Below are 24,377 nucleotides of genomic sequence, written 5' to 3' on the forward strand. Positions count from 1 at the left end.
CACACAGAGCAGAAGGTGGGCTGCCGGAAGAAGGTTGCGGTGAACTCGTGGTTCTTGATGTAGTGGATCTTGGCCTGTTTGATGGCCCCTCGCCTGCGGTTCAACGTCACCGCTCCGTCCTCCTCCCGCACCTCCTGGTGGCAATCTGCACACACGCACTGGGTTAGTCTGACCCCCACCGGGGCCGAAACCACACACACACACACACACACCCACCCAACAGGTGGACCATGTCCACCCAACAGGAGCCCCAGCACCCCCCCCCCACCTCCACCAATGGGGAGAGATGGCACTGACGCCCCACACTGGGGCCATTACCCGGCACCCCCAAACCAATCCAGCTGGCCAGCTGTGGAGGCTCCACAATTCTAAACCAGCAGCAAATGGTGGCCATGGGGAGTGGTCATCCTGAAATGTCCCAACTCCAGCCCTGACCCACTGCCCCTCACTCCAGCCCTGACCCACTGCCCCTCACTCCAGCCCTGACCCACTGCCCCTCACTCCAGCCCTGACCCACTGCCCCTCACTCCAGCCCTGACCCACTGCCCCTCACTCCAGCCCTGACCCACTGCCCCTCACTCCAGCCCTGACCCACTGCCCCTCACTCCAGCCCTGACCCACTGCCCCTCACTCCAGCCCTGACCCACTGCCCCTCACTCCAGCCCTGACCCACTGCCCCTCACTCCAGCCCTGACCACCTGCCCCTCACTCCAGCCCTGGCCCACTGCCCATGTCCAGCCCTGACCCACTGCCCCTCACTCCAGCCCTGACCCACTGCCCCTCACTCCAGCCCTGGCCCACTGCCCATGTCCAGCCCTGACCCACTGCCCCGCACTCCATCCCTGACCCACTGCCCATGTCCAGCCCTGACCCACTGCCCCTCACTCCAGCCCTGACCCACTGCCCATGTCCAGCCCTGACCCACTGCCCCTCACTCCAGCCCATGTCCAGCCCTGACCCACTGCCCATGTCCAGCCCTGACCCACTGCCCCTCACTCCAGCCCTGACCCACTGCCCCTCACTCCAGCCCTGACCCACTGCCCCTCACTCCAGCCCATGTTCAGCCCTGACCCACTGCCCCTCACTCCAGCCCATGTCCAGCCCTGACCCACTGCCCATGTCCAGCCCCGACTGACTGACCGTTCAATGAATGCATGCCCAATTGTTGCATCCACCGCCGTCTTTAGCCACAAAGATTAACCACAAAATTCTCAGCTCCCTCCTAGGGGGAAGTTTAAAGGATATGTGTGGGACAAGATGACATCATGGCCAGCACAGACCTTGTGGGCTGAAATTCTTGTTCCTGTGCTGCACTGATTAAGTTCTGTACCAGTTCCACATAAACCTCAATTTCTCAAACGTTTAAATATTTATTTGTCCGCACCTTAAATATATCCAGCAATCCAGCTCCCACCACCCACAATGGCACCAAATTGCTGGGATTTACCACCTCTGAGAAGCAATGTAAACACACCTCAGGTATATGGAGGTTCAGAGGGATATGGACTAATGGCAAGCAGTTTCAGTTTTAGTTTATTGTCACGTGTACCGAGGTGCAGCAAGAAGCTTGTGTCACGTGCAAAAGGACTAGCCCAGTATGCCACTTGGTCGGCATGGACAAGGTGTTCAAATCTCAGCACAATCCAGGTCCTGGCATCATCCATGAGATTTATCCCAAAGACGAGGCAAAAACAACAAGATCGTGACTTATTTGAACGTGTGGCATCTAAAAGCCACATGTGGCATTTGACTGGCAGGGAGACACTAGGCCTCGAACAACCCCACAGGATCTCCTCAGGGCCCTGCCCTGGGCCAGGCACCTCCCATTGTCTCAATGACCTTCTCTTCCACGTGGTAGCTGACTGCACAATGTTCAATTGCATTCTCCGTCCCTCAGCAAGTGAAGCAGTCTCTGCCTGTGGGCAGCAAGACCTGGACAACATTTAGGCAGGGGCTGGCCCTGACCACCAACAAGCCACAAGCCAGGTCGTGACCATCTCCAATAAGTGTCCACAACCTACCATTGACCTACCATCACCAATACCTGGGGCTCATCACCGACTAGAACCTCAACTGGACCTGGGCAAGTTGGGCTGAAGGGCCTGTTTCCACACTGCATGATTCTATGGACCAGACAGACGCCGGTTCAAGGACTGGGGATCCTGTGGTGAAGACCTTGCCCCCAGACACTCAAACCTTCCCCCGTCCACCGTCATGACCAAGTGCAACATTTGCCATCTCTAGGGTGATGAGAGATGGACAATGATCACTGGACCACATCTACACCTGTAAACAAATAACAATCCCTGGCTTCTTCACCGCAGAGTCACGCAGGGGCCGTGGAGGGCCCACGAATAATCTGGTAGCAACAACCAGTGGGTATTGTAGAAAATATTAGTCAAAGGGAGGGAGGGAGGGAGGGAGGGAGGGAGGGAGGGACGGACGGTTTCTTCCCAGCTGTTGTCAGGTATCTGAATGATCCTACCACGGGTTGTGGAGGGCAGTCCTGAACTACTGGTGGACACAAAAGTCCTGAACTACTATCGACCTCATTGGTGACCCTTGGCCCATCTTTGATCAGACTTTGTGTAAGAAGGAGCTGCAGATGCTGGTTTAAACTGAAGATAGACACAGAAAGCTGGAGTGACAGTAGGGCAGGCAGCATCTCTGGAGCGAAGGAATGGGTGACATTTCGGGTTGAGACCCTTCTTCAGTCAGAAACGTCACCCATTCCTTCTCTCCAGAGATGCTGCCTATCCCACTGAGTTACTCCAGCTTTTTGTGTCTATCTTTGATTAGACTTTACTGGCTTTACCTTGCACTAAACGCTATTCCCTTATCATGTATCTATCTATACACTGTAAATGGCTCGATTGTAATCATGTACTGTTCTTCCGTTGACTGGTTAGCACACAACCAAAGCTTTTCACGGTACCTTGGTATAGGTGACAATAAACTAAACTGAGGTAAAGGGTGAACACTTGAGGTCCCACGCTTGAGGACGGGGGGGGGGGGGGGGGGGTAGAGGGTGGGAAGGAAGGAGGGAGGGAGCTGCCAGGATCACTCGGTGCTGGGCAATGCCAAGGCCAGATTGCCAGGCAGGCTGGGACATGGCGGTGCCTGCGAATACAGCAGGATGGCAGTCACTGGTAACATTAGAGTGCAGACAGTCACTCAGCCAAACCCCACACTGTCAGTGCCAAACATTTGTCAGTGCTATATGTTTAACCCAACCCTGGGTTCCGGTCACTCTGGTTTCACAACCGGTTTCTGATATGCAGTGTTGTTACTGCAGCAACTTGGCAGCACTCCCAGAGGAGTGGCCAGACGCAGATCAGCGATTGGGTCTCCACACCCCTCCTTACAATCTATTCATTGCCAATCAGCCAGCACCACAGAGCACAATTACCAACCCTGCAATCTTACGAACACAGCCGCCCAAAATGACTCCGTCGCAAACCCCGGGCGGGCTGCACAAGTAGAGGCAGAGAGAACAATGAATGCCGAGCCACGGCAGCAGGGAGGGAGGGAGGGAGCTCCTTCATGGCCATGCTGGCAAGCTGCTGCCCCTAACTAACAAAGCTCCCATTCACTGCCTGTGGCAGGGAGCTTCAGAAAGTAGGAGGGAGGCTGAAACAGGACATGACAAGGCTCTGGCAAGCAGGGCCCCTCAAACCTTATATAATATATGGAATCAGGGTTACAAGGCAAGACAACTGGCCCTTCGGCCCAACCTTGGCATGTTGTTCAAGATGTCTATCATCTAGTCCCATATGCCCATGTTTGGTCCATATCCCTCTAAATCTTTCCTATCTGTGGACCTGTCCAAATGTCTTGAAATATCTGCCTCAACTCAGCTTGTTCCATTTATCCATCTCTCTCTCTCTCTCTCTCTCTCTGTGAAAACGTTGCCACTCAGGGTGCTATTAAATCACTCACCTAAACCTATGTCCTGTGGTTTTTGATTTCTCTACCCTGGGTAGACTCTGCATTTGCTTTATAAATGCTCATGTATTATGCATCTGATTGAGGTCACCCTTCAGCCTCCTGCACTCCAAGTCTCAGCTTGTCTAATATTAAACGCTCCAGTCCTGGCAACATTCCCACAAATATTCTCTGCGCTCTTTCCAGCCCAATGACATCCTTCTTTTCACCGGGCAACCAGAACTGCACATAATACCCCAAGTGCACTCTCATCAATGACCGAACAACTGTAACATGACATAACTCCCATACTCAATGCCCGACCAATGAAAACAAATGTGTCAAATGCCTTCTTCACCACCCTGTCAACTTCTGTCGCCACTTTCAGGGAACCTAGTATCTGTACCTTCGGTCCCCTCTGTTCTACAACACTCTCCAGAGTGAGGATGAGGGGGGACCTCATTGAAACATACAGAATAGTGAATGGCTTGGATAGAGTGGATGTGGAGAGGATGTTTCCACTAGTGGGAGAGTTTAGGACTAGAGGTCATTGTCTCAGAATTAAAGGGAGTTCTTTTAGGAAGGAGATGAGTAGAAATTTATTTAGTCAGAGGGTGGTGAATCTGTGGAATTCTTTGCCACAGAAGGCTGTGGAGGCCGTCAGTGGATATTTTTAAGGCAGAGATAGATAGATTCTTGATTAGTACAGGTGTCAGAGGTTAAGGGGAGAAAGCAGGAGAATGGGGTTAGGAGGGAGAGATAGATCAACCATGATTGAATGGCGGAGTGGACTTGATGGGCTGAATGGCCTAATTCTACTCATTTCACTTATGACAGCATTTATCTGAGATGTCCCTCATGACGCTCCCACACACCGGCCACTCGGCCTTGGAGAAGTCAAGCTCCTTACCCGTGTCCTCCAGGAACAGCTGCACGGCCATCAGCACTTTCCCCTGGGGCTGCAGGTCCAGCTGTGGACAGAGATCGCCAGTAAACAACATCTGGTCCCAGGACCCCGCACGTGATCTCAACTGCTCACATCGCTGGTCTCACCCATAACACCCTGGACACCACAGAGTCCACCGACAGAGAGCCTTGACCTCTCCTGCTGGTGGTCCTGATGACCTCAGTGTGGCCAACACCCATACCTGGCCCAACCCGAGGCCTGACCATCCCTTAGCCCAACACCCAAACCCATCCCTTAGCCCAACACCCAAACCCATCCCTGGGCAAAGCTTGCCGGCACTCACCTATCTTCGGGCAACCCCATTCCTGGGCAACCCCATTCCTGGGCATAGCCATCCCTGGGCATAGCCATCCCTGGGCATAGCCATCCCTGGGCATAACCATCCCTGGGCATAGCCATCCCTGGGCATAGCCATCCCTGGGCATCCCCATCCCTGGGCATAGCCATCCCTGGGCATAGCCATCCCTGGGCATAGCCATCCCTGGGCATAGCCATCCCTGGGCATAACCATCCCTGGGCACAGCCATCCCTGGGCATCCCCATCCCTGGGCATCCCCATTCCTGGGCATAGCCATCCCTGGGCATAGCCATCCCAGGATAACCCCATCCCTGGGCATCGCCATCCCTGGGCATAGCCATCCCTGGGCATCCCCATCCCTGGTCTACCCCATCCCTGGTCTACCCCATCCCTGGGCATAGCCATCCCTGGGCATAGCCATCCCTGGGCATTGCCATCCCTGGGCAACCCCATCCCTGGGCATAGCCATCCCAGGATAACCCCATCCCAGGGCAAAGCCATTCTTGGGCAAAACCAAAACCAGGGCTAAGCCATTCCAACACCATCCCTGGACAAACTGTGCCGCCACTCACCCAGAACTCTGCTTTGCCGCTGCCTTTCTTGCATCGCTCGGCGAGGACGGAGACGCCGACGGTGACCTCTGACACCGGCTCCTCAGCGCTCCCCATCAGCACGATCTGGATGACGCGACCCTCGTAGATGTGAGCGTCAAAGGAGGACTTCCACTCGGGGTACATGGTCGGCTTCTTCTGGATCAAGGTCTTGCCGCGCTCTGCAGAGGGGAGAGACGGACAATTGATGAACGTCACAAGATAATGGGGGAATGGCGGGGGACAGAAAGGAGGAGAGTAGGCGGGAGAAAGAGAGTGGGGAGTTGGGACAAGGTCCCGGCTGTGAGCTCGGCTTCACCCGGTCACTAATTGCAGGAGAATTGGACGTGGGCCTCGCGGGCTGGTTAGGACCGGAAGGCTCGTACCTGTGGTCAAGGCTTCCTTCATCTTCACAGCGATGAACGGCTGCTGGTTCTCGGGGAGATTCTGGGGGAGCTCTAGCTCGAAGGAGCTGAAGGAGACGCGCAGAAACGGAGCCATGGCGATCTAGAGGAGCGAGCCTGCAGACTGAAGAGAGAGAGAGAGAGAGTAAACAGAGATCAACCCAGAGCTACTTGCACTGGCCTTAGAGAGACCACAAGACGGTGCTGGGCAGTGCGTACCCCACCACGCGGTCCGTAGGCCAGGGTCACTGATATGGAACAACGTGTAACACACAACCAAAGACTGCGTCACACAGAGACTACACAGACAGCAAATCCCCAGTCATCAATCCCAGTGTTATACACAGACCCATCCCCGCCAGTACTGTACCCCAGTGTTATACAGCGACAGAGCCGTCCCCACCGGTACTGTACCCCAGTGTTACAGACAGACTCGTCCCCACCAGTACTGTACCCCAGTGTTACACAGACAGACCCGTCCCCACCACTACTGTACCCCAGTGTTACACAGACTCGTCCCCACCAGTACTGTACCCCAGTGTTATACACAGACCCATCCCCACCAGTACTGTACCCCAGTGTTATACACAGACCCGTCCCCACCAGTACTGTACCCCAGTGTTACACAGACTCGTCCCCACCAGTACTGTACCCCAGTGTTATACACAGACCCATCCCCACCAGTACTGTACCCCAGTGTTATACAGACAGACTCGTCCCCACCAGTACTGTACCCCAGTGTTACACAGACCCGTCCCCACCAGTACTGTACCCCAGTGTTACACAGACCCATCCCCACCAGTACTGTACCCCAGTGTTATACAGACAGACCCATCCCCACCGGCACAGACCCATCCCCATCAATTTGGCTTTCCTTCACCAGAGTTTGCAAGATCTAATCAATCCGAGGTTCCTGCGATTCAAAAACTATGACCATACTGGTGCCAGAGAACAAAAAGAGGGTGACTTACTGACCACTGTCCAGTGGACAAGGGCTCCCACATCAGATATATTTTTGACTATAGCTTCACCTTCAACACTATCATTCCAACCTAACTCATCTCCAAATTCCTGGACCTAGACCCAGTACTGCCCTCTAACTGGGTAGACTTCCTGACCCACAGACCACAGTCAGTGAGGACAGGTGACCAGCCATGTCCCATGATAACTGTCCTTGCACACTCATGGCTGAGTGGCCAAGTTGGGCTCTGACTCTGAGGTTTGTGCCCAACTCCACATTGGGGGCTGGATCTCACACAATAACTGGGGTGTAACTGCACATGGGTCATCGGGGAAGGCCTGGCGACCGGGGAGATGCTCAACCAAACTAAAAGAAGATGCCTTAAGCAAAGGTGGAAACATTTTAACCTGGACTATAGCCACCAGTCTGGGCTCTGTGTTGACCCACATAACCCACCCTGACCGATGCTTGTGAGCCAGGTCATCTCCAACATCACCACTTGCCTGGGATGGTGTCCACCTTCATTCCCACTCAGCCAGGAGAAGGTGGACCCTGCACGTTTGAACTCCAGCCTTGTTCCCTTGGCCTGGGTGCAACACAAGTAAAATGCTGCAGAGCTACAGTCATGGGGCTCAGAGGATGGAAAAATGCCCTTCGGCACACCTTGTCCATGCTGGAAATGGTTGCCTGCATTTGGACCACATCCCTCTAAACCCCTTCCCATCCATATATCTGTCCATATCTACAGCCTTGCCTGACCACTGGTCAGACTGGTCCACGTTAACAGGAGAGGATGTATCCCACCAAGGAGATGTACAGGACACACCTTAGTTTTACACAGAGGTTGGTGGGCCCCTTGAACACACAGAGGTTGGTGGGCCCCTTGAACACACTGCCAGTGGTGGTGGTGGAGGCAGATACGAGAATATGCTCGGATCTGGGTTCACCCCAGACGCTTTTAGATAGGCACACGGATCTGCAGGGAATGGAGGGATATGGATCATGTGCAGGCAGAGGGGATTAGCTTAACTTGGCATTGTGTTGGGCATGGACATTGTGGGCCGAAGGGCCTTCTCCCGTTCTTTGCTCCACGTTTGAGGTTAATATGAAGAGTGAGAGGGTGCAGCCCCTGTGGCTACTCCTCCAGTGTCCACGCAGTATTGGGCAGCTGGTGGAGCGGCCGTTGGTCAGAGGACTTCCTTGTCTACCTGCGCGGGGTGGTAGCGAGGGGGCCCCTCCATGAGCCTGCCTCAGGTTGGTGGTGGCCCCCCGAGAGAGAGCCTGTGCCACCTGCAGACACACTCCAGGCCCCACAACTAGCGTGGCCAGGGCTGGAATGCAGGAGGTCAGCAAGGATTGTGTCGTAACTCTAACCGCAGCGGTCAACAGGAAAAGGACAAAATAGACACAAAAATGACACAAAACAAAGCATTCCATTGTACCTTGGTGCACGCGACAATAATGGACTAATACCAATTCCAAATGAGGTCTGGGGATCGAGGTCAATAATAATCGCATCAGTCGGGGAGTAAAGCTGCAGAGGTTGGCGGCACCACACATTGAGCAGGTACAGCACACACCGCAAGTTAAAACAAAATGTGACAGTTACAGAGAACAGCTCCCTCCACACAATTGTGACAAGGACTGCAGTGGTTACTCTGGGCTGGCCACCTGCTGCTGGTGGTCTCTGGGTCTCCCAGCCGAGGTCTGCATCCAACTTGCTCCAAAGAGTTGGGTCTTGAGGCGTGGTGGGGCCCAATACTTGGTAGATCAAGTTATATCCTCTCCCTCAATATCAGCAAGGCCAAGTATCTAGTTATTGACCAGTGAGCTCGGTGGAGATCTTGTCCCAGTCAGCATCAATGGTGCTGAAGTGGAGATGGTCGAGAGCTTCAAGTTCCCAGGTGTAAACATCACCAACAATCTGTCCTGGACCAACCACATTGAGGCTACGGCCATGAAAGCACATCAACGCCTCTACTTCCTCAGGAGACCAAGGAGGTTCGGCACATCTCCAGCGCCTCTTAGCAAGGTCTACAGACGCACAGTGGAAGGCATCCTATCGGGATGCATCACAGTCTGGTTTGGGAACAGCTCTGCCCAAGACCACAAGACAGCACAGAGAGTTGTGGATGTAACCCAGTCCGTCACACAGACCAGGCTCCCCACCATCCACTCCATCTACACTTCACTCTGCCTCGGGTAAGCAGCCAACATCATCAAAGACGTGTCCCACTCCGGACATTCCTTCTTCTCCCTGTTCCCATCTGGCAGAAGGTACAGAAGCTTGAAAGCGCGCACCGCCAGACCAAGAAACAGCTTCTTCTCTGATGTTATCAGGCTTCTGAATGGACCTCCCATAAACTAGGGTGCAATCCTGATCCCCAGCCTATCTCACTGTGGCCTTGCACTATTTTATCTACACTTTCTCTGTAACTGCAACACTACAATGACATTATATTCCACACTGGCATTTTTCTATTTGCACTACTTGTACGTGTGTGGTTTGACTGTACTTATGCGCGGGGTGATTTGGCTGGATAGCATGCATGCAAAAATGTTTTTCACTGTACCTCAGTAAACGTGACAATATTAAACCAATACCAATGTTTTACTACAGGAGTGAATATTGCAACACTTGCTGGTGCAAGGAAATGCCTAACATGGCGATGTTTCAGCTGCAAACGTTGTCAGGGTCACCAATAAACCAGAGACCTGCAGAGTCAGCAAAGGATCTTTAGTTTCGGTTTTACGGAGCTGCGACTGGTTTGGAGAACAGGAACAGCGAGAGGAATAGAGGAGGGTGACACCAGCGGAAACGGTTATAATCTGACAGCCCATGTCAAGGTTGGATGGGACTTCACAAATCCAGAGGCATCAGCCCCTCAGGCCCGGCCAGAACTAACTCCCCTCCCTCACGCAGATAGGTTGGTGAATGGCCTCTAGGGTGGTAAAGGAGGCTTTTGGTACGTTGGCCTTCATCAGTCAGGGCACTGAGTATGGTGGTTAGTACATTATATCTGCTGAGCTGGAGGGTCCCGTAACTGATGGTAGATCATGGACTACCCACACCTCACCCAGGCAGAGTACCTGAATGTTGCTTCTAAGTACAATGCTCTGCTTTTGGAGATGCTGAAAATTGGGCAGAATTTCTGGCACATTCCAGCATCCCGTCAACCAGAGGGCAAAGCGTCCAATATTGGCCAGGCCATCACCGAGAAATGGATATTTCTCAATTTTCTCAAAAACACAGCGAGCTGCAGGAGATTAGTCAAAGAGCTCAAAATCTGAAGGACAGCAGGAAGAGGCCGCTCCACCAACAAGATTCAGCACACGCCATGCACAGGTGCCCCACACTGGCAACATTCAGTGCTACTTCTACACTGGCATCATCCAGTCCTCCCTGCACTGGCATTCTTCAGAGCCTCCTACACTGGCATCCCCCAGAGCACTCCTCACACTGGTTTCATCCAGTGCCACTTCTACGCTGGCACCTTCCACTGTGTTCTGCACTGGCATCATCCAGTGCCCTTCCCACACTGGCATTCTCCAGTGGCTGAACCTTTTTGTTGTTTATTATGGTGTTTACTGAGCACGATGTTTAAATATCTGTTGTGCTGCTGCAAGTAAGATTTTCATTGTTCTGTTTCGGGACATATGACAATAAAATATTCGTGTCTCATTGACACGCCCAGATTTCTATAACTCTCAGAAATCTAACCATCAACACTTTGATTGATCGCAACCTCCGAGCCTCCCACTGAAGAGAAGGTCCAAAGGTCCCTCACGTTTTGAAGAAAGGTTTCCTCATCTCACTCCTTGAAAGTCTATCCCTTTGCCTTGTAACAATGAGCCGCGTCCATTACTCCTCATCCTCGTCCTTGCACAAGATGGCAGTTTGATCAGATGTCCTCTCACTCCATGAAACTTCACAATATATCCTGGTCCCCCCTCCACCACACCACTACCCTGAGCCCTACCCCCCTGACCGTGACCTCACCCCTCCACCCTGACCTCTCCTGATCCCAGGATCCCCTCGCCCATCCCCCTCCCACTAGCCCCAAGTCTCTTGGGTCAGCACTTGCCCCGGGGTCTCACCCACCCCCCCCCCCCACTCCCCCCCAGCCTCCCAAGCACTCAGTCCACAGTTATGTCCATCCCGCGTGGTACTTGAGAGGGACTACGCGCTGCCCAAGGGCACCCTGGGGGATTTCCGGGACCGTTGAGCTCCGCGTGGGGTGGAAATCATCCTCAATAAGGATTGTAACATAGTTGTATAGTAGTTCACTTAGTATATTTGTTTGTCTTGTATTATGGTGGTGGGTTTTGTTTTGATTTATTTTGTACTGTAAATATTATTGTTAATAATCGATTTAATTATTTTTGGTTAAAAAAAAGCGCTCATTCCACCAGGCAAACGATGCCTGGTCCCCTCCGCCAGGTCACTGCCCGAACCCTGACCCCATCCCCCCCCCCCCTTACTGTGACCTCAGCCCTCCACCCTGACCTCTTTCCCCCCCCCAACCCAACCTTAAGTCTTCCACCCACCACCAACCTCTCCCCCTCCACCCACACCTCTCTCTCCCACCTCCCCCTATCCTGACCGCTCCTGCACTAGACCCCCCCCCCCGAGCCTGACCCCGGATGCACACAATACATCATGTGTGGTCTCATCCTGTACAGCTGCAGCATGACGCCCCAATTCTTGCACTCAACGCCCCGACCGACGAAGGTAAACGTGCAAGTGCAGGACCCTGGAGTGTGTTCCCGGAACAAGGCACCCTGGGGTACATGTGCACCATTCTCCGACTGTGGTGACACAGTTAGACTCCGTGGTGAAGGTGGCAGAAGGGCCAAACACCTCCTCCACCATGTTTGTGCTGCCACTCTCAGGGATGGGTGCACTTGCAGCCCAAGGTCTTCCTGTTTGACAACATTCCCCAGGGCCCTAACAGTTACCTGTCCCTTGGTAACTTAACAAAATGCAACATCTCGCACTTGCCGCGTTAAATGCCTTTGTCAATCATTCCCAGCTGATCTGGGGCTCTGCTGTGATCACAAACTGTGGGCTGGTCGACGGCAATGGACCTTCCAGAGTTCAGCATTCAACACAATAGTCCCCAGCAGACTGGTTGAGAAGCTGCTGGAACTGGGGCTTAGCACCCCTCTGTGTGCCTGGGTCCTGGACTTTCTCACTGCCAGGCCCCAAGTGGTCAGGATGGGGGAACACACATCTAGCTCCCTCACCCTGAACATAGGATCCCCCCAGGGCTGCGTCCTTAGCCCCCTACTGTACTCCCTGTACACACATGACTGTAGGGCCAGGTTCAGCTCAAACTCCATCATCAAGTTTGCTGATGACACTGTGGTGGTGGGCCGGATCTCCAACAACGATGAGAAGGCCTACCGGGAGGAGGTGGCTGATCTGGCACTCTGGTGTCAGGACAATAGCCTCCTCTTGAATGTCACTAAAACAAAGGAGCTGATTGTGGACTTCAGAAGGGCTAAACATCCAAGGACGTACACGCCACTGGAGATAAATGGGTCTATTGTGGATAGGGTGAGCAGTTTCAAATACTTGGGAGTCCGCATCGCAGAGGATCTGACGTGGGCAACGCACATTGCCGCACTGGTGGGTAAGGCTAAGCAGCGCCTTTACCACCTTAGACAACTGAGGAAATTCAGAGTGTCGCTGAGGATCCTTCATTGCTTCTACTCTGGGGCTGTAGAGAGCATCCTGTCCGGCAACATTACAGTCTGGTTTGGGAACAGCTCTGCCCAGGACAGGATGGCCCTGCAGAGAGTAGTGCGTTCGGCAGAACGCACCATGGGAACTACACTCGTCCCCCTGCAGGACCTATACATCAGGAGGTGCAGATCCAGAGCAAGCAAGATCATGAGGGACCCCTGCCACCCCAGTAACGGACTGTTCCAGATGCTACGGTCAGGCAAACGCCTCCGCTGTCACGCTGTGAAAACGGAGAGGATGAGACGGAGCTTCTTCCCACAGGCCATCAGGACTGTCAACTTTGATAACCCCAGAGACTAAATTTTTGTCGACATTTTTTGTGCTATGTTTAGTAACTTATTAACTTTATTTATATGCTGTAACTGTAATTATTTTTGTGCACAACCCGCAGGCATTGCCACTTTCATTTCACTGCACATCGAGTATGTGTATGTGACAAATAAATTTGACTTGACTTGACTTGACTTGAACAACAGATCTTACTCTGGTACAGGAGGCAGGCATTCAGACCAAGAACTGCTTCAGTTCCATCCCTCCCCTCTTTCCCTGCCACCCCAATACGTTCTCCAAATATTTTCTGATCCATCTGCACTACATCCACTGCCCTCCAAACCCTCATCACCTATTTAAGTTAAAAATGTCACTTGATCATTCCCCTTTCTTCTCCTGCATTTGGACACTGTTTGTAACTCTCTCCACCCTCTGTAATGTTACATACAAAGTATACCAAATTATGAGAGGCTTAGATAGGATAGACAGTCAGGATGGGAGAAGGGCACAGCCTGAAGGTGAGAGGGGCAAAGTTTAAAGGAGACCTGAGGGACGTTATTTTACACAGAGGGTGGTGGGTGCCTGGAACACACTGCCAGGGGTGGTGGGTGCCTGGAACACACTGCCAGGGGTGGTGGGTGCCTGGAACACACTGCCAGGGGTGGTGGGTGCCTGGAACACGCTGCCAGGGGTGGTGGGTGCCTGGAACACGCTGCCAGGGGTGGTGGGTGCCTGGAACACCCTGCCAGGGGTGGTGGGTGCCTGGAACACGCTGCCAGGGGTGGTGGGTGCCTGGAACACGCTGCCAGGGGTGGTGGGTGCCTGGAACACGCTGCCAGGGGTGGTGGGTGCCTGGAACACGCTGCCAGGGGTGGTGGGTGCCTGGAACACACTGCCAGGGGTGGTGGGTGCCTGGAACACACTGCCAGGGGTGGTGGTCGAGGCAGATATGATATTGGTGATTAAGAGATTTTGGATAGGCACATGGATATGCTGGGAATGGAGGGAAATGGATCACATACAGGCAGATAAGAGTTCGGCACAGACATTGTGCTCGGCACAGACATTGTGCTCGGCACAGACATTGTGCTCGGCACAGACATTGTGGGCCAAAGGGCCTGTTCCTGTGCTGTTCCACGTTCAGATTAACTCTCACCAGCAGTATCAGCACCAACATCTCCACGGAACAGTCACCATTCGATGTAGGTTTTTCCATCAAGCTCTTATTCCTGTTCCTCTGGAAAGTTTTAATCCCCAGAATGATGACGGCATCAGTGTGGGTGACAGAAGGCCCCACCCTCTGGCTGGAGTACTGCTCTTAGATAGGGACCCAAGACTCGTGTTGACTGGGCAACTTCACCACCCAAACCCCAGTGCAGGCTGGTCTCAGCATGGCCACGAGCAAGGACAATCCTTGCTCCGCTCCCGCTCACCTCAAACCCATTCCCACCCCAGGCCTGACACCCCATCTCCACACACGTATCTCACCAACACCTCTCCCATCTCTCAGGTTCTCCCCACACGAACAACGTCCTCCATCTGTTTCCAGTGCCCTAATACAAAGCTCCGCACATGAATGGTGGCTTCCAGGAAAGATTTATTGATGATAAGAGAAGGGGAGCAGAGTGTGGGGGGAGTAAACAGGGAGCAGTAAGGGGGGGAGAAGTAGTACAGCAGGGGAGAGGGACTGGGAGCATTGTGGGACGGGGAGGTGTGGGGAGAAATGGGGGGGAAGGGGTAGACCAGGAGAACAGTGTGGGGAGAGATGGTTCGTAGTGGGGGAGGATTGAAACCCTCTGTCTCAACCCCCCCTCCACCCCTGTCTCCATGATCCAGCCATCTACCCCGCTCCAGCACCCCGTCCCCTGCTCTCCCCCCCCCCCTCCACAAGTTAGTTTAAGAGCAAGAGGAGGGGGCGACTGACACAGCATCACTCCGAGACAAACGATCTGACACTAATTGCTATCCGATGAACATTCTGACGCTTCACATTAAAGTAACAAAAGCCGTCCCTTCCCCTCGCCCACGACTGCCTGGTGGCTCCACGTCACCAGCCCGGGGGGGAGGGGGGACATTACAGGGGAGGGGGGAGGGGGGGGACTACAGGGGCGGGGGGAGGGGGGCTACAGGGGAGGGGGGCTACAGGGGAGGGGGAGAGGGACTGTAGTGGGGGGGCTACAGGGGAGGGGGGCTACAGGGGAGGGAGCTACAGGGGAGGGGGGCTAAAGGGGAGGGGGGCTACAGGGGAGGGGGCTACAGGGGAGGGGGGGAGGGGGGGGGGACTACAGGGGCGGGGGGGAGGGGGGGCTACAGGGGAGGGGGCTACAGGGTAGGGGGCTACAGGGGAGGGGGGAGGGAGGGGGCTACAGGGGAGGGGGGGGACTACAGGGGAGGGGGCATCAGGGGAGGGGGCTACAGGGGAGGGGGCTACAGGGGAGGGGGGAGGGGGGGGTACAGGGGAGGGGGGGACTACAGGGGCGGGGGGCTACAGGGGGAGGGGGCTACAGGGGAGGGGGCTACAGGGGAGGGGGCTACAGGGGAGGAGGAGAGGGACTGCAGGGGAGGGGGGCTACAGGGGAGGGGGCTACAGAGGGGGGACTACAGGGGAGGGGGGGACTACAGGGGAGGGGGGAGGGGGGGACTACAGGGGCAGGGGGAGGGGGGCTACAGGGGAGGGGGTTACAGGGGAGGGAGCTACAGAGGAGGGGGGGACTACAGGGGAGGGGGCTACAGGGGAGGGGGGGGGACTACAGGCGAGAGGGACTGCAGGGGAGGGGGCTACAGGGGAGGGGGCTACAGGGGAGGGGGCTACAGAGGGGGGGACTACAGGGGAGGGGGGGGATTACAGGGGAGGGCGACTACAGGGGAGAGGGAGAGGGGGTTACAGGGGGGGACACTACAGGGGAGGGGGGCTACAGGGGAGGGGGGGTGGGTGATTATGAGGGGCGAGAGTAGGGGGTCGTGGGGTGGGGGCAGATCCTGGCTACATTGACGGTAATGTTAATTTCACTGTCCATTGCTGTGATCGCTCTCTCCCCTACTGATCAGGTGCAGCGTCGTACAGCCTGGAAACAGGCCCTTCGGCCCCACTTGTCCATGCTGACCAGGTTGCCTCCCTGACCTAGAGGTTTAAAGATTTACAACTGACAGGGAATAATTCTCCTCGTCCTTTTTTAAGTGGGAAACTCCTATTTATAAACACTTACCCCAAGATTGCCCACAAGAGAAAATGTTCTGTGCATCACCTGTCAGCACATTTTAGGATCTTGTAACGTTTTCAGTCAAGATGCTTCTCACTGTACTGACCAACATATACAAGCCTGATCTTTCCAACATTGCTAGGCTGGACAAACTGCCTATTGCAGGTGTTAGTCTGGGCAGGCTTCCCTGAACTGCTTGCAGTTACAACCTTCTGTAAATAAAGGTACTGCGAACAGATTGGTTATTGTCCTGTGCACCAGGGTGGAATGAAATTCATGGTTCCCGTGAAGCTCGCTGCATTCCAGCTCTCTCTCACCAATGCCCCATGTCACAGAAACATCACCTAATAAATACATTGCTCGTTTTCTAAACCACCTACACATTAGCTTGTAATTTGCTAGTTCAGTCTGAAGAAGGGTCTCGACCCGAAACGTCACCCATTCCTTCTCTCCCGAGATGCTGCCTGACCTGCTGAGTTACTCCAGCATTTTGTGAATAAATACCTTCAGCTTGTAATTTAACACAGTCTCGGTTACAGGTCCCTCTTCATCGCAGCTCTGCAGTCTTGCACCATTTAGATTTTTGATAAATTCCTGCAAGTCTGCCTTTCATGTAAAGGAATCACGTAATGTGGAGGCACAAGGAACAGACAAAGTACAAAAAAAGACACAAAGTGCTGGAGTAACTCAGCAGGTCAGGCAGCATCTCTGGAGAACATGGGTAGGTGACGTTTTAGATTGGGACCCGTCTTCAAGCACACATCATGTCTGCTCGAGCACCAGACGCCAGACTACGAAATCCAGTTCTGCAAGTCCCCGTCACACGGTCCACAGATGTAATCCCCACCTTGCCCCATGACCGATCTTCAGTGCAATCTGCAGCAGCACTGGCTGGATGCCCCCTCTCACACACCTTCACCCCAGCATGTACACACCCAGAGTGGGCACTGCCCACACACTGACACCCACACTTCAGCCCATGGCCCCTACCTGAACCAACACCGTCTATTAAAAGCAGAAATCAACTCCAAGCACTTTGTGCAGACTTGCTGTCCAAGCCCACTGCTCTTCACCCCCCCCCACCCCCCCTCGGCCAGAGATTCCAGTGGCATTAATCCCCAAACACCGCAAACACTCAATGCACAAATGCAGCAGTTCTTAGATCCTCCAGTTTTAAACAAATACTCAAGTGGACGAACAACGACAGACTGAGAAAAAACAGCAAGTCTGAAAGTATCGAGAAGACCAGATTTGGGTTACTCCCCCGCCCCACACTCTTCACCCCCACCCCCTCCCCATCCTCTCCCAGCACATCACCCCCACCCCCCAGCTGATACAGCGTTCCCACACCCAGCTCATCCCCCCTCCCCTCAGTACAACACCCCCCCCCCCCCCCCGCCTGGCACAGCCCCCCACCACCGTCGCCCCATACAGGCAACCCTCACCCCTCCCCCCACACAAGGTCAGGCACAGCACCAGGTTCCACCAGCTCACCTGTCCACATCAGCCCACCCCCCTCTCCAGAACCCTCCCCCCACCCCCATGAGCTCAACCACACCTTGATCCCCACCCCCCCACAGCCCAGCTTCCACCCTCAAGCCAGCACCACCACCCCTCTCCCCCACCTCCCCATCATCCCACCCTGTCAACACCACCCTCACCCCCCCATCATCCCATCCCCTGTCAACACCACCCTCACCCCCCCCATCATCCCACCCCCCTGTCAACAGCACTCTCACCCCCCCATCCCACCCCCTGTCAACACCACCCTCACCCCCCCCATCCCCTGTCAACACCACTCTCACCCCCCCATCCCACCCCCTGTCAACACCACCCTCACCCCCCCCCCATCCCCTGTCAACACCACCCCTCATCCCCCCATCCCCTGTCAACACCACCCTCACCCCGCCATCATCCCTACCCCACTGCAGACTGCACTCAGTGCCCTCCTCCCTCTCAGAGCGCCCACTGGGGGTGGGGCAGGGGGTGCAAGGGCAGTCTCTATGACGGACGGGGGGTGACAGACTGGGGAAGCTCTGCCCTGGGGAGGTGCTGCTCCCTGCATCTCACCCTCTTGCAGACACCAGTTCCGGCACCAACACCAACTCCTCCCAACAGCAGCAGTCAGACAGACAGATGCCTACTGAACCACTCACTTCCAGCGGCTGGGGTGTGTGTGTGGATATACGTATGCCTGTCTGTGTGTACGTCTGTCAATGTGCGTGTGTGTGTACACGACTGCCTGTGTATGTGTATGCCTGTCTGTCAGTATGTGTGTGTGTGTGTACGCCTGTCTGTCAGTGTGTGTGTGTGTGTGTGTATGTATGTCTGCCTGTGTGTGTACGCCTGTCTGTCAGTGTATGTGTACGCCTGTTTGTCAGTGTGTGTGCGCTCGTCTGTCACTGTTTGTGTGTATGTATGTGTACGCACCACATGTGTGTGCCTATCTGTCACTATGTGTGCACCCACGTGAGCGTGCACGCGTGTGTCCATGTATGTATCCGCCCTTGTGCGCGCTTATGTCCGCGTGTGTGCATCCCTGTCTGTGTGTGAAGGGCCAGGAGACCTCATTGCCCTTCCCCCACCTGCACTACACTGAATCATTACACTTGGCACCCAGCCCTTATAGTCAGACAGCCATTCGGCCCATCACACCCATGCCAACCCTTCCACGTTAACACCATCTCCCAGCACTTGGTCCTTAGCCATCTATGTCTGGGTGATTGAAGTGGTCATCTGGACAACACTATCACAACTCCTCCACCACTGCCTCAGGCAGAGGTTCCCCCAGTCCACCCACGCTCTTGGCCTGGGTCCCCTCTGATCCCTCTGAATGTCACCCCCCTCACCCTGCATCCATATCCTCTAGATTTATCTAATTCTGATATGGGACAAGTTTCTGGCACTCTGCCCTATCTAAATCCCTCATAATTGTATATACTTTACCTCTTAATCTGGAGCGACAGAGGTCAAGGGGTGACCTCTTAGAAGCAGATATAATTTTGAAGGTAATTAGGGTCGGGTAGACAGTCTAAAACCTTTTGCTCCAGGGTAGAAATGTCAAATACTAGAATAGCTTTAATATCTACAGGGGAAAGTCTACAGGAGATGTGTGGGACACAGAGAGTGGTGTCTGCCAGGTACATATTGTCAGGCTGGTGGTGGAAGCAGATATGTTCTCATCTTTCCCCATCTGAAATGTCCACTCTGCCCCAGAGATACCAACCGACATGGCAATGACGCAGAGTATTGCTTGGCGTTTCTCACACACAAGGGACAGTCACAAATCTGTTGGATTCAGTCTCGAGTCACGAGGGGACCTTGACAGAGGTGCTGTCCCTCGGGTTTACACCGCTTCATGCAACCAAGGCCAAGGGAGGTCAAAGTGCCGCAGCTCTCCATGATGCTACGATTGTCGATGTCACAGAACTGAGTGGAAGTGAGGAGAACATAGATGCTCCCTGGTGAATAGACCAGCAGAGTGCATGGGCGGGTGGATAAACATAAAGTTAACCACATTGGTAGGAATAGCAAAGGCAGATTAGGAGTAAATGCTGATCATTTGGTAGACACTGGTGCACAAACAGCAAGAAGTCAAGGCAGCAAATGGAACATTACATTATAATGTTAATCACGCAGCATGGAAACAGGCCCTTCAGCCCACACTCTGTGCTAGCCCACAAGCACCTTTTACACTAAACCTGCACTAATCCCATCTCATTCTCCCTTCATTTTGCTCAACCCCATCCCAATGTTACGACCAATGGAACATGTTGGGTACAGTCTACTGTGGGCAATTCCTTGTTCATCTTCCTTGCAAAAGGTTGGAGGCCAGGATGCTTTACTGTAATGGTACAGGGCTTCAGTGAGACCACAGCTGGAGAAGGGTGGAAAATATGCCAGCTCAGAGGTCCACATCCCGCGAATGACTAAAGAAAGATCCAGAAGTCCCTCAGAATCTGCACCCTGTGAAGAGACCTTCATTCCAACAAACGAGCACAACTGCTTCAAAGGGGATGGTCTGGAATTAACTTCCAATGAGCACTAGGTATTCCTGAAAACAGTGGCACACTCGAAAGAAAACGCTGCCGTTGGTTCAGAAGCACAAGCTAAGCTCTTCATCTGGGTCACCTCCAACATTTGCTTACTTCTCCTTCCAAACTGTCAGTAAATATCTCCCTCCAGCCTCCTATTGGCTGTAGCTAACCTCAATGGGACATAGAAACGTGTCGCTTCCAGACCACCTGCCGATGGGCAGTGAACGACAGCCAATCTGCCCTCACCTTGTTTACTTCAGACCAACAGGCCAAGTCGTCAAATTATTTATGTGTAGGAAGGACCTGCAGATGCTGGTTTACACTGAAGATAAGATACAAAATGCCGGAGTAACTCAGCGGGACAGGCAACATCTCTGGAGAGAAGGAAATGGTGACGTTTCGGGTCGAGACCCTTCAGACAGAAAATCAAACCAGTAGACAAAATAAGAAAATTTGAAAGTGTCTTTGAAATGTTTGTTTAATGGTTGATGACTAAACTGTTAAAGTACAGCAACATTCCCTCAAGTAAAACGCACACTCAGATTGGCTAAAGTAAACAGAGCTCTCAAACCAATCTCAGTCTGGTGAAAAACCATGACAGAATCAATAAGAGCTCCAAAATCAACACAAGAAACAGCAGTCACTTCCTGTGCTCTGCCTGTGAGTGGCACACCATTGCACTCCCAAAACCTGTCGAACAAGAAGTCTGATGGGGTTGAGAATGTTGGTGGTATGATTAGCAGGTTCTGATCTGGAACTTGGTATGTGGATAAAATTAAGCAGGTTTTCAGAAGGGAATTGGACATGCCCCTGGAAAACACTTTGCAGCTCTGCTAAGACAAAGCTGGAGTACCAGGCCACTGCAATGATGGGACCGTGGGGCAAGAGTGGGCAGTGATGACAAACTGTCCTTAACGTCTACTTTAACCCAGGCCTGGCAGGATTGCCGTGATGCGATCAGTACAAATGTGATGCATTAAATGTCTCAGGAAAAAATTGGCCAGTGTAAAATTCTATGAAATAGAAAAGGCTGGAAATATTCAGCACGTCAGGCAGCCTCCATGGGGAGGTCAGGACTGACATGCGGCCTCTGTGGGGAGACCCTGACTGACATGCGGAGTATTTCCAGCATTGTGTTTATTTTAGATTTCCAGCATTGATTAATGGCTTCACGTTCAGGGGCACCCACGTCACTGGCTCTCCTCACACTGACGACAATGTCTCAGAGGATTTACTTTCTAAAGCATGAGAAGACTCATCATATTAATGTGGACTCTCGCACTTCTTCAGAGCTGCTTCAGGAAGCACTCTGACAGGATGTATCTCAGCCCGGTGTGGTCACTGCTCTGCTCCTGCCTGCCTGGACCCGCAGTGAGTGGTGGACACGGCCCAATCCATCACAGACTCGGCACTTCCTTCCATCCAGTCCACCTTCACGGTGCGTGGCATCAGGAACGCTGAAAGTTCCGACAAGGATGCCACCCGCCCCTGGCCATTCCCTTTTCCCTCTTCTACCGTCTGGGAGAAGATACAGGAGCTTGAAAGCCCAAACGTCCAGACTTAAGACCGGCTTCTTCCCCACCGCTATCTGACTCCTGAAACAACCACCTCCTCCACACCCACTTCCCCGAGATGCTGCCGTGTGCTCTCACTCTCAACTCTACCTCATTCACTTATTCCGTTACTATACTTTAATATATTTATTCCACCACCTCAGATTGCCCTACAATCTTGCACCATTCTGCGGTTCAGCACTCATCATTGTATTTATTGTTGCATTTATCATTACTGTACATATACCATTTACTCTGAGCTACATGCGGTCAAGTAACAAGATACCAATTTAAAAAATAGCATTATTACCTTAAGAAAAAAGCACAGCGCTAGAGGAACTCTGTGGGTCAGGTTACATCTCTGGGGGGAGTGCACAGACAATATTTTGGCTGAGGTAACTATTCGTCAGACATCTGAAGAGATATCTCCCTCGATGTGAAGAAGGCTCCCAACACAAAACATAATTTATTAATTCCCTCCACAGATGCTGCCTGACCTGCTGTGTTCTGCCTGTACTTTGTTTATCACTCAAGACTCCAGCACCTGCAGTTTCCTGAATCTCTGTTGGCACCTTGTCGCACTCCTTTCAAAGATGTACATACAAAGCCCAGCTTTTACTGAACCTGCATTGCACATATCATCAACTTTGTCAGGGCAACCAGAGGTGAGGGAAAGTTGCTGCTGCCAGAATCTCCCACACTCAACATGTATTAGACTTTAAACGTTTAGAGATATGGCATGGAAAAAGACCCTTTGGCCCACCGAGTCAATGCTGATCAGCGATCATCCGTACACTCGCACTACCCTACACACTAGGGACAATTTACATTTTTTTCACCAAAGGCAATGAAGCTACAAAGCTGTATGTCTTTGGAGTGTGGGAGGAAACCGAAGCACCCGGAGGTAACCCATGAGGTCACAGGGAGAACATACAAACTCCTTACAGACAGCACCTGAGGTCTGGATCAAACCTGGGTCTCTGGCGCCGTAAGGTAGCAACGGTACCGTTGCGCATTCTTTAAACAGTCAATGCCTTGGCAAGATCTGCAAGTAGCGTGGTCAGTGGCTGGTAGCATGTGACACAAAGTTAAAGCACAAAAAACTCATGGACCCCACAGATTCCAAATCCATGTCATCATGGTGTACAACAGACTATGTATTCAACTCCTGCGGATGGTTTTGCAAAAGCAGCTGAAGGCCGTTGAAAGTTCTGAGAACCAGGGGGTGATTTTAGAATGCTTCCTGGGCAAAGACCAGGACAGCTGAAGAAGGGGCTCAGGTGATCAATGCATGAGCACAAGACGGACGCGTTTTGTTGAGTGCTAGCACAACCTCTTGAGGGGAAGGGTAAATGGAAAGACTGTTAATCATGCTCAGAGCAAGTCTACCCAATGCGGTCAAAATGGGTAATTAATAAAAGTGATGGAACAGAACGGCAGTTAGGACTGAAATTATTGAAAAACGTCATCAGATTAAAGAGGGAAAGCAGTCTAAGAGTTAGTGAGAGAAAGGTTACTGGCACATCATCAATGAGTGAAGGCACACATAAAGGTCAACATCTCAAAAGAGCTCATCGGGATTGTGAGACTGTGAATGCCTAAAGCCTTTAAAATAGGAATGGGTGGTACAGTAACCATGTAATAATGTGAAGGAAACTGGGTCCTGTATGACAAGGTCAAAGATTTAACAGTGCCAAAGGATGTATTTTCAAGATCAATTAGAGGAGGAAAACAAGGGAAGAATAAGGAGTAAGGTGGCATTGTTAGTGAAAAAGTGGATCAGGTTGTTCATATCAATGCAAAGACAATTCTAACTATCCTGCAAGAATGGGAAAGGACAAACCTGTGATCATAAGAGGACAGTGCGTTCGGAACAGATCTCGGACTGTTCCCTACATCAAGTAGCTGATCTATCAAAGGGTTTCAGCAAGATGGAAAGATAAAACCAATGAAAAAAAGGGTGAACTTTAACTTGTATTTGCACACTGTAAAATCTTCCACGGTGGTGGAGTGATTGAATTTAATGAAGGCAAAATTCCAGCACATCCAGTCCTGAATAGAAGACATACAGTCAACATACAGAAAGTGGGGGGGTCAGAGAAAGGTGGGCTGGCGATGGCAGTCCTTAGTGCACGTGTGAACAAATGTCATGCTGACAGAGGCTGCTGCAGGGAGAATACGATGAAGGGGAGAGGTCAACAGTGCACAGAGAACAGTATGGGCAGAGACAAATGCCTTGGAGAAATCAAAGATCATTGAATTTGAGGAAAAAATAGGTAGTAAACAGTTCACCAGATAATCAAACAGGGACACAGGGTTCTAATCCACAATTCAGCCAGAATGATTAAAAGCATTAAAAAAAAAATAACTGCATCTAGATTCATGGATCAGAGCAGAGGAAATTTGTAAAAAAACTTCCTTTTC

General features: G+C 52.6%; 1 protein-coding gene and 1 pseudogene across 1 annotated transcript in view; both read right to left on the bottom strand.

Moving 5' to 3' along the window:
- Positions 1 to 24,377, bottom strand: part of LOC144602011 (protein kinase C delta type-like) — a 61,050-nt gene that overhangs the window by 12,248 nt on the left and 24,425 nt on the right. The window contains 4 exon segments of the mRNA XM_078414695.1: positions 6 to 145; positions 4,835 to 4,895; positions 5,762 to 5,961; positions 6,166 to 6,307. Of these exon segments, the coding sequence (XP_078270821.1) occupies positions 6 to 145; positions 4,835 to 4,895; positions 5,762 to 5,961; positions 6,166 to 6,280 (516 nt within the window). The 5' untranslated portion in view covers positions 6,281 to 6,307.
- The window catches only part of LOC144602012 (protein kinase C delta type-like), a 5,318-nt pseudogene continuing 4,334 nt past the window's right edge, over positions 23,394 to 24,377 (bottom strand).

The sequence above is a fragment of the Rhinoraja longicauda genome, chromosome 17, assembly GCF_053455715.1.
Source record: "Rhinoraja longicauda isolate Sanriku21f chromosome 17, sRhiLon1.1, whole genome shotgun sequence".
Classification (NCBI taxonomy): Eukaryota; Metazoa; Chordata; class Chondrichthyes; order Rajiformes; family Arhynchobatidae; genus Rhinoraja; species Rhinoraja longicauda.